This window comes from Panthera uncia, chromosome D1 (assembly GCF_023721935.1).
Source record: "Panthera uncia isolate 11264 chromosome D1, Puncia_PCG_1.0, whole genome shotgun sequence".
In the NCBI taxonomy this organism is placed as follows: Eukaryota; Metazoa; Chordata; class Mammalia; order Carnivora; family Felidae; genus Panthera; species Panthera uncia.
The window spans coordinates 105,111,091-105,123,609 of record NC_064808.1 but is presented as its reverse complement, the minus strand read 5'-3'; the positions used below and the strand labels follow the sequence as shown (position 1 = coordinate 105,123,609).

Genomic DNA, 12,519 nt, shown 5'->3' with positions numbered 1-12,519 from the left:
ACCATGCCCAGGTTCATACTGGTTTACAGTCAACTGATCGGGTTTGTGTTTAATGTGACCTTCTTTCAACCATTTCTCCAAAATGCTATCACAAATGTCAGGAAGACCTGATGTCGGTAATCATAAAGGTGAAACATATTAAAATATTTACTTTGCATGTTTTACTCAAGAATAAAGTCACTGTGAGAAAAATCACACAGCTTTTAATTTCGCAGTCAGATCCAAATGCAGCAATAAACCCATAACGCAAAACAAAATAAAAACAAAACCTTCTCGAGAAGCTTCTGAAGTTATTTTATTGATTTTAATCAATAAAGTATCCAAAAGAACACTTGTGCTGGCAATTTTGGTATTTTGTAAAACAGCACTATTATAAAAGTTACTATTATATACTAGAAATTAGCCTGACCGCTCTTTTTAAATTATTTTAATTATTTTAAATTAAATTTAAATTTAACTTAGTTATTCCAAGGTATTTCCCTTTAGAAAAACACAGTTTTCAGGGCACCTGGCTGGCTCAGCTGATAAGATCATGAGACTCTTGATCTCCGGGTTGTGAGTTCAAGCCCCATGTTAGGTACAGAGATTACTTTAAAAAATAAAATATTTAAAAAACAAAAACAAAACACAGCTTTCAAAGTAGAACCAACTTACTTTCACTGGAGTCAAAAATAACAGAAAGTTAAAAGTTTTACAGCATCAAATGTTGGTGTGGCGGGTGGGAGAGGAGGTACACGCTTGGTAAGAATATGTCGGCACAGCTGCTTTAGGGGGCAATTTTTCAGTATCTACTAACATTTTTAAATGAACACAACCTCGATCCAACTATTCTACTTCTCCTGGCTTACTGCATGACAGGCGGGCACAAAGACACTCACAGCAGCACTGTTTATAACAGCTAACAACTAGAAACAACCTAAATGTCTACCAACAGGGAACTAACTGAATAAGCTACCGCTAAACACTGAATGAAATTAAAAAGCTGTATTAGATCTCCCAGACATTTAACGAAGGGAAAAGAACGAGCAGAAGGATACACGTAATATGTGAACATACCACATATAACCACAACATAGTGAGTATGACATACTAACAACTATCTACCGTTACAGGTGTCCCTGGTGGGATGTAAACTCATTTGTTACAGGACTGGAATAAAATGTACCAGCCGGTTAACAGCACTACTTCCGAGAAGTATGCGAATAAGGATGGTGTTCAAGAGGGACTTCAGCCTTGGCTATATGTATCCAGTTCTGATAACAAAACTGCACTACGTATGTAATTTAAATGTTTTAAATTTAACCAGTCATCTCACCAGTTTACCTAGAAATGACAAATGAAACATACTATGACATCCTTCCAATAGATTAAATCTTTCTTTTCTGACTCAGCATTTGCCACCGATTCACAATCACTTACCCCCAGGTAATGGCTTGCCTCTATCCACATTGTTGTTTTCATAGTGGAATTCATAACCAAAGTGCTTTACTCTTCTGTGCTTTAAAGATTTTTGAACTATACGAAGAGAAGAAAATAAACTACTTGAGAGAAAAAGAATTGCATTTCTTTGTATATTCGAAGTCGAAATGGTGAGTAAAGATTCCCTTAGTAATAGTAATTTTTGCTAACTGCTAAATTATTGTCGTTAATAAAATTAACCACTCTACCTCATCTCTGCTACATTTTCAGTCTAAAATTGTGACAATCCCTTTTTTCACTCCAGTCAACTTTAAAGAGTTAAACACAAACACTGCCAATCACAAGACCATTAAAGGTCCGGAAAGAGTCAGGGTAACTAATTTGCAAGACTCTCCAGGAGGCTCTTCCTGCATTGTGAACTGGTGATTCCTCACAGGAAATGTGCCTTAGAGGGGAGAGGATCAACTAAGATAACACATGTGAAAGGGCTTATCTGTGTTAGCTCTACAAAAGTTAGCTAATAAATATTAATTAGTTTGGAGCTTAAAATTGATAGTTATATAAATGTCATTTATGATTGATGCTCCTAAGAATTACTGGTATGACTTGCCTAATATTAGATCTAGGCTACTTCCAATAATTTTGAGGAAATATTAGAGTTTTAATAAAGCAAAGGAGGAGGAGGAAAGAAGGAGCAGTAACGTGGCATTTTGCAGAGACACTTAAATAACACATTTTAAAAGTTTTACTTACCATTTTGATTGCCTGTATCTTCTGTCCAGTTAATACTTTCCAAAAGCATTTTCTCATCCTCAGAAGAAATAATTTCTTCTACTACCATGAGGCCTGGAGGTAAGGCCTGAAGCCCCAACTCTTTCCATTGTGCTGTGGGAAACCAAATTAAAACAGTCACATACAAAACTTACAGTTTCTAAATACAAATAATTTTGTCCATAGCCATTTATGAGATCCTAAAATTCCCAATCCTTATATTCATAAATAAGAACACTAGAGGCACATGACATAGGAAAATATAAAAATAAAGACCAAGATAAAAATCATGGTACATTTTATCCACTACAGTTACCAACAGCAAATAAAACAATATTTACTTCAATATTATTTGAACACAATTGAGGTTTTTTTTTAATTTTTTTTTAACATTTATTTATTTTTGAGAGACAGAGCATGAGCAGGGGAGGGACAGAGAGAGAGAGGGAGGGAGACACAGAAACCGAAGCAGGTTCCAGGCTCTGAGCTGTCAGCACAGAGCCCCACGCGGAGCTCTAACTCACAAACCGCAAGATCATGAGCAAAGTCAGATGCTTAACCAACTGAGCCACCCCGGCACCCCACGATTGAGCTTTTTAAATCTCACTAGGAAACAAGGTTTTTCATAATATCTACAATATGCTCCTCTATTTAAAAGCTAGACTGTCTGTAAATATTGAAAACACAAATTTAAATGCTCATTTTGGCCCTTAAGTTCTTGATACTAACTATGGTCAAGTAACAGAAAAAGGTAAAACAACAAAAAACTTATTCTAAAGAAATAAAAATATCATTGTAGAATTGATGCATTAAGGAATTATTTGGTATATATTAAAGTAATTTAAGTCCTTGTGTCCTTAAAGTTTAAGATAGATGCAACTGTGAAAGAAAAAAAAAAAGATAGAATTTATGATTAAAGGGAACAGGGCAATTCACATTTACCATTAGGGATCTCATCGTTCATGTTAGACGTGATTTCTAAAGCTTTTCTGCTGAAGAGTTTTCATCTTTGAATCATGTAATATAAAAATTCACAACAATAATAATATAAATGTCTACTAGATTTTATTACTATTTCAGAAATACAAATAGTGAATAACCTGATAAATATTTACCAAAGTGTTTACCGTATGTCAGCCATTATATTATTTGTTTAAATTATGTAAGAAACACTTGGGGAAAATTCCTTAAAGATAGGCAATTTATAGTATAAGAAATTCATACTTAGTTTTCTAAAAATAGATTTACAAAAAGATTAAAAATACCCCTTGTATTTGTTATTCAGTGGCTCTCTGGTGGTGATTATCAGAACATCTGTGACACAACTCTACTGTCTATTCATTTCTACCAAGAATTATCTCCAAGGTGGGGGCACCTGGGTGGCTCATTCGGTTAAGTGCCCAACTCTTCATTTGGGTTCAGGTAATGATCTCACAGTTCCCGAGTTCAAGCCCCACATCAGGCTCTCCGCTGACAGCATGGAGCCTGCTTGGCATTCTCTCTCTCCTCTCCCCCTTTGCCCCTCTCCTGCTCATACTCTCTCTCAAAATAAATAAACTTAAAAAAAAAATGTTTTAAAAAGAATTTTTTCCAAGGTTATAAACATGATAACAACAGTCTTGAAAGTACATCTGTATCTAACACGGGATTTCAAATAAAGAACACTCTAGAACTCACTTTGGGCAATTTCTTACAGGGTGTTCAACATACTGACTAGGAGAAAACCCAAAGACAGTATTTTCTAATTAAAACTTACTCCCAAACCATTCAGTTTTCAAAAGCCAATCATAAACACATACTAGATATATGTTTTTTTTTAATCTGCAAAGCTTAAGCCAGATTTTAAATTAAACACATACAGATACTGAAAATTATAACACCTAAAATATATCTTTAAAAAGTTTTAAAAAGTTTCCTTTGAGTCTTACTTTGCCAACACATAAATTTGGTCAGATTATGCTCACCTACCAGTCCCCAGGATACCTGAACAAAACATGACATTGTCTGAAGAGGTGACAAGTTAGGGGCACGTAGGTGGCTCAATAACGTAAGTGTCCAGTTCTTGGTTTCAGCTCAGGTCATGATCTCATGGTTCGTGAGATCGAGCCCCATGTCGGGCTCCTCGCTGCAGTGTGAAGCCTGCTTGGGAGTCTCTCTCTCTCCGTCTCTCTCTGGCCCTCCCCTGCTTGTACTCTCTCCCTCTCTCAAAATAAATAAATAAACTTAAAAAAAAAAAAAAAAAGAGGTGGCAAGTGAATTTAATAGGAGATCAGATGTCTAAGTCAAAAAGTTCATCTCATTTCCATGGGACAAGGGTGAAGAGACATAATAATCTCCCTAGCAGTTTTGTAAATCAGCCTATAAAGCTTTTATTTAAATTAGTTACCTTACATAAAATTAAATTTAAAAATCAGTTCCTCAATCCCACAATCATGTTGGACAGTGCCACTATGAACGTCTGAACATTTGCATCATCACAGCGAGTTCTACTGGACACTGCCACTACAAAGCTTTAGGGGTCTGGCGGCTAAAGGGCAGCCTCCGTAAATGGAAGTCTGGCACACAGTCATCTGGATCACAATTAATTCTAAAGTGATAAACTGAAAGCTTCTGGGTAGATTGCAAAACTGGTAATCTGAATCCTCACCATTAAATTTTGAAAAACACAGCAGGATTCCAAACTACGTGACATACATAATTCACACACTGTTGGGCTGGTAGGCCCAGCTCCTTAAAGGGAGGCTATGTCTAATTCACGTCCCTTCAGCTACTTACCCCATGCCTGGAACAAACTAGGTGCGTAAAGAGGGTTTGAAAAGAAAGAGGGGGCACTTAACTGATGTCCTGTTTGGTTTCACAAAAACCACACCTCCTCACTTAGGTATGAAAAGAAAACTCACCCAAAAGCAACAACTATGTTTTAAAAGATGCCCATATGCTAATACCTTTTTCCACAAAATTGAAGTACAGAATGATCTTTTGTCCTAAATCATCCACTATTTCCTTTCCGTTGAGGGTGACGTAGGCTTTCTTGGATTCTTCTGCAGTTTTGTAGCTCACGAATGAGTAGGGCTTGTTAGGAGGCATTAAGAGAGCATCTACTGGTCCACACGTCTCTAACACTGGGAGCAGCTGGTTCCTACTCACACCATTACCCAATCCACCATTGGCCACAACCAGGCTCTTTGAAACACACACACGCACACACGCACACACACACAAACAAAAACAAAAACAAAAACAAAAAACAGGAGCAATTAGTATCAACCCATTTACTTTCAAATAAGATTTGAAATTTTATTTTCAAATAAAAATAAGACTATTTTTAAATTAGATTTCTACACAGGTGTTATTAAGATGGAAAAAAAGGTCTCCTTATGGCGGTTATTTGGTTTTCTAATTTCATACACAGTATGTAAAACAGTTTATTAAACACTGAGGATTAAAAAGTACACCTATGTGTAAATAGATGATTTTTAAATAGCCCTTTCAGCAAAATATTCCTTTTTTAATGGCCATACAAATTAAAGTAACATTTATTACTGTTTATAAGTTTAACACAATGAAAGAGAAAGGAGGTAGAGAAGGAATAAGAAGTTACATAATACTTTTTGCCAGACCTTACACCATGGATGCTTTTACCCACTTAATCCTCGTTAACATAAGCTTCACAACAAGCCTACCAGGTGGTTAATGTTAACCCCGCTTCACAAAGGAAGAAATTGAAGAGATGAAAAACTAGGTTAAGATAGTGATTAGGGGGAGTTGTGTTCCCAACCTATACTTCTGTCATTTTCCAGAATCCACACGTTTGACATAACCATGCTACAATGTTTACTAAACACTGAAGTAAAGGTACCGACTCAAGGAAAAATCAACCACAGCTTCTACTGAACATAAACAGGAAAATTTTCCTCTGTGTCTGAGTAATTCAGTCATTTTACAATTAAAACTTTTTCCTTAGTAAGCTTCATGATTCCTGCCTGTTATTTGCAGTCCTGCGTTAAACTTTATTTCAGGGATTTGTTTGGGGGGATGGGAGGGGGGGGGGGTCGGGGGGGGGGAGAAGCTTCCTGTTTTTATTCTGATGCTTATGGCCCAGCACCTCTTATAATCACAGCACCCCTTAAAAAACATTCTTCTGGGGCGCCTGGGTGGCTCAGTCGGTTAAGCAACCAACTTTGGCTCAGGTCATGATCTCGCAGTCCGTGAGTTTGAGCCCTGCGTTGGGCCCTGTGCTGACAGCTCGGAGCCTGGAGCCTGCTTCAGATTCTGTGTCTCCCTCTCTCTCTGCCCCTCCCCTGCTTGCACTCTGTCTCTCTGTCTCCCAAAAATAAATAAATATTAAAAAAATAAAAATAAAAAATACTGTGGAGAAAAAATAAGCAAGCCCAAATAAGAACACATTTTGGAAGCCGTAAATGTGGGATTAAAGCTTCTAGAAATCCTAAGAAAACAGATCTACTAGAAACAAGCCTCCAAGGCAGGAAAGAAACTTAACCCATTTCTTTCCTTACCACTTCTCTTCACAACCCCGGAAGGAAAAGAAAGCAAGTCGCACTTGGGAGGCGATGAGACGAGAGCAAGCCAGCTTCATCTTCTGAGTGTCCCACAGCCTCGATGGCTCTTGGCACAAACAGTAAAGTGTGTGCAGGCAAACCACTTGTAATGTTATGTATTTTATTCTCTTTACAGGATTTTAGTTTAATTCTCTGAAGTCATTGATATGGTGCTTAATGAAATCTAAGTATGGGCCTTTTCCTCGCTAATTTAAATGCCCCTCAACAGAGCACTCATTTGTCAACCTTAACTCGTCACAGGACACAGCGTGATCATGACGTAAGGGAGGAGAACTGGTCCGAGAGTCAAGAAACCCAAGTTTTAATCCCAGCTTCATCTTCTCAAAGACATGTCTCTCTCCTGCTTTCAGTTACATGATGGCTGAGCTTCCTTCCTACTGTTTACAACCAGAAAAGATACTTGATATTCACATGGAATTTTAATGACTAGTAAGTACCATCACATACATGTTCCCTTTAGCATCTAACAATGCAACAGAATAAAAAGGATGCAGGAACAGGTCTTTACAAATGAAGAGAGCTGAGCTCAGAGGCACTGCCTGTGTCCAAGTAAGAGGAGAAGCTAAGAGTTAAAGTAAATTCTTCTTAACCCACAATCCAAGACATCTCATAGTCCCATATATATATATGGATATGGATATGATTGAATTATGGTCATCAGAAAATGAAAAGGCTTTGTAAATAAGGTCTAATAAGTTAAAAATGTTTTATAGCATATGATCAAAATACTTTATAACAAAAATGAAGTCAGGCATAGAGGGGAGAAGACTGAATTAGGTTACAAAAGACCTAGCTCTAGTTTCCTGTTCAGCCACACTATATCAAAGGATGCATCACAACCTCTCAGAACCTTAGTTTTCTCAACTATCATGTAAGAATTCTTAAGGAATTAAATATAATAATGAATGTAATGACACTCTGTGAACCATAAACAGTTATACAGTGTATATATACAGTGTATCATTAATATGCACCCATAATTCAACCAACACAATCAATGGAAATTCAAAGTATGTCCCCAAATCCAGGGTTAGCAGGTACTACCATATGCACATTTGGTAGAGATGTATCACATGACTGAACAATCATAGCCACCTTCTCTGAGCAATTACTAATGAATATTACTGTAACAGTAACATGGCAATACGTTTACATTCAAATAATAGTTTTAGGTCACCTGGGTGGCATACGATACTGTCTCAATGCCTTCATGTCTCAGCAAAGTATGCCTGGCTTTAATCTGTTTCCTTAAGAACTTCTTCTCAGTTTTATTCAGTTTGTAATTACTTTGATGGTTGCTGTCCATGGCAGTACTAAAAAAAAAAAAAAAAAAAAAAAAAAAAAAAAGATACAAAATGTCAACCTGAAGAATCCCAAAGGGAATTCTAATGATGCTATTCCTATATTCTATAGTTTATAGATACTTCTATGTGACAACTTTTAAAAATGTTTACTTTACTTTTCACCAATCAAGAGAAGTGAAAACAAACAGATGCCTGGACAACAAAGACATATTTAAGAAGGTAACAAAGAAGCAAGGACATCTAAGAGTATCTCTGGAGGTTCTACAAAACTTTCCAATGCTTTAGCTCTATTAAATGCACTCTATCACCCACAGGTATATATCCCCTTATTTATGAAGGCCTAGGTAAAATGTGCCACAGACAAATTTCACAAACATAACGTTAGGAGAGAAGAAAAAAAAAAAAAGAAACAAACGAAACAAAAAAATTCACAGAATATATAGTACGATTCTACTGACATACCTTCAAAACCCAAAATAAGCCATATATTGTTTAGAAATACATACATAGCAAAATGCAAGGAAAAACAAAGAAATAATAAACAGAAAATGCAGGAGAAAAGTTATTCCTGCGGGGGAGGAGAGGAAGGTGATATAAAAGGCACATACAAAGCATCAAGGTCTTTCTTAAGTTACATGGTGGTTCAGGTATATTTTATTTTTAAGCAGTACATGTTATATAATTCTATAGTTTTTAAATACAGACATAAGAACCCCTAGAACTGTGTTTGCCTTCTACTAAAATATGCCAGTCAGCAAGTCGTTACCGAGCACTTTCCCAAAAAGGCCTCCACACGAACCAAATCAGGACCCTACATCATGCTTTATTACAGTAGCCTACTTATTTCAGTCACAGAATTTAACATAAGTTGTGATGATTCCTTTGTTGGCTTAATTCCCCCCTCAGGAGGTAAACCCCAAGAGAGCAGGTGCTCAAGGAAAATGTGTGGAAGGGATAAACGGATGATGATGGGCAAATACACACGTGCCTACGGGCGGTCTCAGCGCGTGCAGCCCACAACTATAACAGGCAGCTTACACGTAGCTGAGGAAAACACACAGACGCTAAGCAATGAAAGAATGACACATCTTTCTATAATTGTTAGCCGTACAGTCTTCAGATGTGCCGTGAATTAGAAGAAAAATAAGATTGACGTTAACTGGAAAAATCTGGGGGAACTTCAAATCAGAAGCCGACTTGAGCTGAGCGCTGAAGGACAGGAGGAACACAGAGCCATTTGGAAGGAGGGCATCGAGCGAGACAACAGAAGCTCAACACAGAATTGGATGCGTCTGGCAAAGGCAGGGAGAGGTAGGCAAAATTTTAGAGCAGGGAATGCTGGCTGATCCGCTGATCCCACTCGTCACCCACTTGAAAGCCTCCAAAGTTAGCAAACAACATAAATGTAGGAAGTTAAATAAAATCATACTCCAAAACAGCTCATAAACAGCCCAAACTCTAATTAGCCATCTTTACGTCTAGAGAGAAAATGCTGAGTCAGCTGAAACAACAGCCGGGAAGGAGCTTACCTGGCACACAGAGTGCGCGTGAGAGAGGGAAGGCCGCGACAACAGGCGGGCTGCACAGCGCAATAGGGGAGGGGGAGGCAAGAGGACCTTCGATAATCCAGCCCACCAAGTGGAAAGCGACAGGAGGACGGGGGTGGAGGAAGAAGAAAGGAAAGAAGAAGAAGAAAGGAAAGGAGGGAAGAAAGAAGAAAGGAAACAGGGACAGGGGAGGACACGGGGAAAGTTCTAGTACGATCAGGAGGGCCTGGTGACTCCCCAGACGTGAGGGAAAGAGGAAACACAGATCACTTACTAACACGGCAGAGTCTCAGGCTGGTGATGGCACTAGGACACCGGACTGACTCCAAACGTCAGAAGCAGGTCAGGACGAGACAGTAGTGGATAGGATTTAGGACAGAACGTGTGTGAGGTCGTGGCGAGGTACGGAGTTGCGGGCCTGGCTGGGGGGTGACCGTGTGAAGTGGCTAAAAGAAGAAACCAGGTGAGAGAGAAAGCTTTTGGTGTCCTCGACAGACAGGCAGAGGGCAGCTGAATGGGTATTTTTAAAACTGCACGAATTACAATGATCTGTTTCCGGCATCTGGTCCCTTCCACTGGACCATGCGCTCTTTGAGGACCAGGATTACATGGCCTCCCCTGAGCCTCTGTCACTGCTAAGGGGCAGTAGAACACACTGTTCAGGGGTCCCGGTTGTCCACTCAAATCTCCGCTCTACCACTTATTAGCAATATGATCCTGGGTGAGTTATTCATTTCTGTGCTTAGGCTCCCCACCTGTAAAATGGGGATAACAGTGCCTGTTCCTGGCACGTAACTCCACCTAAACCCTGCACTAAAAAATCTGACCAAACTCTTCTATGGCTTCCAGCAGCATAAAGCCAGGATGTCCCCAGCACCCCCATTAAAAGCCTGCCTGAGAAAACTAAAAATGCTGCCAGGAAAGTGTGCCATTTGTTCCAGCAACACCTGTCAACAGACCCCTGGCCTCCCCTTCTTAAAGTATTTATTGAAAGGGAACTACAGTTGGAATATGTATCTCTTGCTGCTCAGAAGTGTTGCTTTCAAGGACCTAAGGGCCATTCCTTTGGAATGTAGTCATCGGGAAGGATGGGGCCTCTGTCCCAGTGTCCACAGTAGGACAGAATCCTAACTTTGATAACTGCTAGCAGGAAACACGGCTGGCTGGTACTGCATTTGCACGGACCAATCCTTTGTAATTCTACTCTGGCCCTACGGAGTCCCTGCTCTGCTCTCCCTTCCTAGTCTCCCTTTAAAACATCCGAATCATTTCTCACAAACTGGAACGGAGCTGAGCTCTTTCTCCTACTGTCAGTAGTTACTAATTAAAATCTGTTTTCACCACTTTAACTAGTGTCTGGCTGTGTTAATCTCTGACACTATGTCACAAATTTCTTAAAAGGATTAAATACGCCTATTAATAATTATTTGGTGACTTCCAGAAGAGCCAGATCAGAATGGTTTAAGAAGACAAAGGAAAGCTGAGGGCCCTCAAAGAACCATCTCATTGCCATTCTATCCCAAGATCATGATCTTTGGAACGGCATTTTTGCAGTGTGAAATGGAAAACAAGGGATGAACGCATTAAGATTTTTTTTTTCTTAACATGCCACATGAGCAAAGACTGCAAAGTGGAAGAAATGAGAAAGAAAAGATGCTGGATACATGTTCGTAAAAGTATGACACTAAGAGCCCAGTGCCAGCAGATGGAGCCTCATGACCACACTCTGTCATCCTCTTTCCCTTCCTCCCTCAAACATTATTACACGTGAAGAAAGACAAATCCAGGTAGCCACGGAGGCTCGTTTCTTCCCGTTACAGTGACGTGGCAATGCGCTGGCCCAGCAGGTCTGAGTCACCTCAACCAGGAGCAGGCTGCTAGCAGCTGCTGAGGTCTGGAGGTGCCCTCTTTCTAGAAAACCCACTTCCCTCACCAAGAAATTTCTACCACTGCACAAAGGTTTGGATGCTGCTTGCCATGTTGTGGGAGTGTGACGGGAGTGAGATCACGATTTACCAGATAGCCTACTAGCCATGGTGAGTCCAGTCTAATCAAAGTCTAAAGCACACTCTCTGTAGGACACAAGAGTTTGGAGATCACACAGACTCTGCTAGTAAGCTGAACCCCAACATATCCTATTGGATATCCCCCTAAGTGGTAATAGCAGTATGTGTCATCCTCCTTGAACAACGGGGTGCCTATAATTAACCAAAGAAATATAGAAAAATGCTCCTGGTGGCATGTGGGTGGCTCAGTCAGTTAAGCATGGGACTTTGAATCAGGTCATGATCTCATGCTTTGTGAGTTCAAGCCCTATGTCGGGCTCTGTGCTTACAGCTCAGAGCCTGGAGCCTGCTTCAGATTCTGCTTCTGTGTGTGTGTGTATGTGTCTCTCTGTCCATTTCTGGCTCGCGCTCTGGCTCTCTCTCAAAAATTGGGGCGCCTGGGTGGCGCAGTTGGTTAAGCGTCCGACTTCAGCCAGGTCACGATCTCGCGGTCCGTGGGTTCGAGCCCCGCGTCAGGCTCTGGGCTGATGGCTCGGAGCCTGGAGCCTGTTTCCGATTCTGTGTCTCCCTCTCTCTGACCCTCCCCCGTTCATGCTCTGTCTCTCTCTGTCCCAAAAATAAATAAAAAAAAAAAGAAAACGTTGAAAAAAAAATAAAAACATTAAGGAAGGAAGGAAGGAAGGAAGGAAAGAAAGAAAGAAAGAAAGAAAGAAAGAAAGAAAAAGAAAGAGAGAGAGAAAGAAAGAAAGAAAGACAGGGAGGGAGGGAGAGAGAAGGAAAGAAAGAAAAATGCTCCTGTCCTTGTAGGCAAATTCCTATCAAATGTTTATAAATTACAGCACAGGTATATAGGCTGCACACACAAATCTCCAGAACATACAAGATTAGTGAT

General features: G+C 39.7%; 1 protein-coding gene across 3 annotated transcripts in view; it reads right to left on the bottom strand.

The window, feature by feature from the left end:
• The window catches only part of ALKBH8 (alkB homolog 8, tRNA methyltransferase), a 48,852-nt gene extending 36,840 nt beyond the window's left edge, over nucleotides 1-12,012 (bottom strand). Inside the window, exons 1-6 of one of the 3 annotated variants that reach the window (XM_049621414.1) lie at nucleotides 9,896-12,012; nucleotides 7,948-8,083; nucleotides 5,136-5,373; nucleotides 2,173-2,304; nucleotides 1,420-1,515; nucleotides 3-107 (exon numbers count right to left, since the gene is read on the bottom strand). In XM_049621414.1, the coding sequence (XP_049477371.1) occupies nucleotides 3-107; nucleotides 1,420-1,515; nucleotides 2,173-2,304; nucleotides 5,136-5,373; nucleotides 7,948-8,076 (700 nt within the window). In that variant the 5' untranslated portion in view covers nucleotides 8,077-8,083; nucleotides 9,896-12,012. Of the gene's footprint in view, nucleotides 1-2; nucleotides 108-1,419; nucleotides 1,516-2,172; nucleotides 2,305-5,135; nucleotides 5,374-7,947; nucleotides 8,084-9,895 lie in introns of those variants that run through there. The other 2 variants (XM_049621432.1, XM_049621424.1) reach the window with 2 other exon arrangements.
• Between the last annotated feature and the right edge of the window lie 507 nt (nucleotides 12,013-12,519).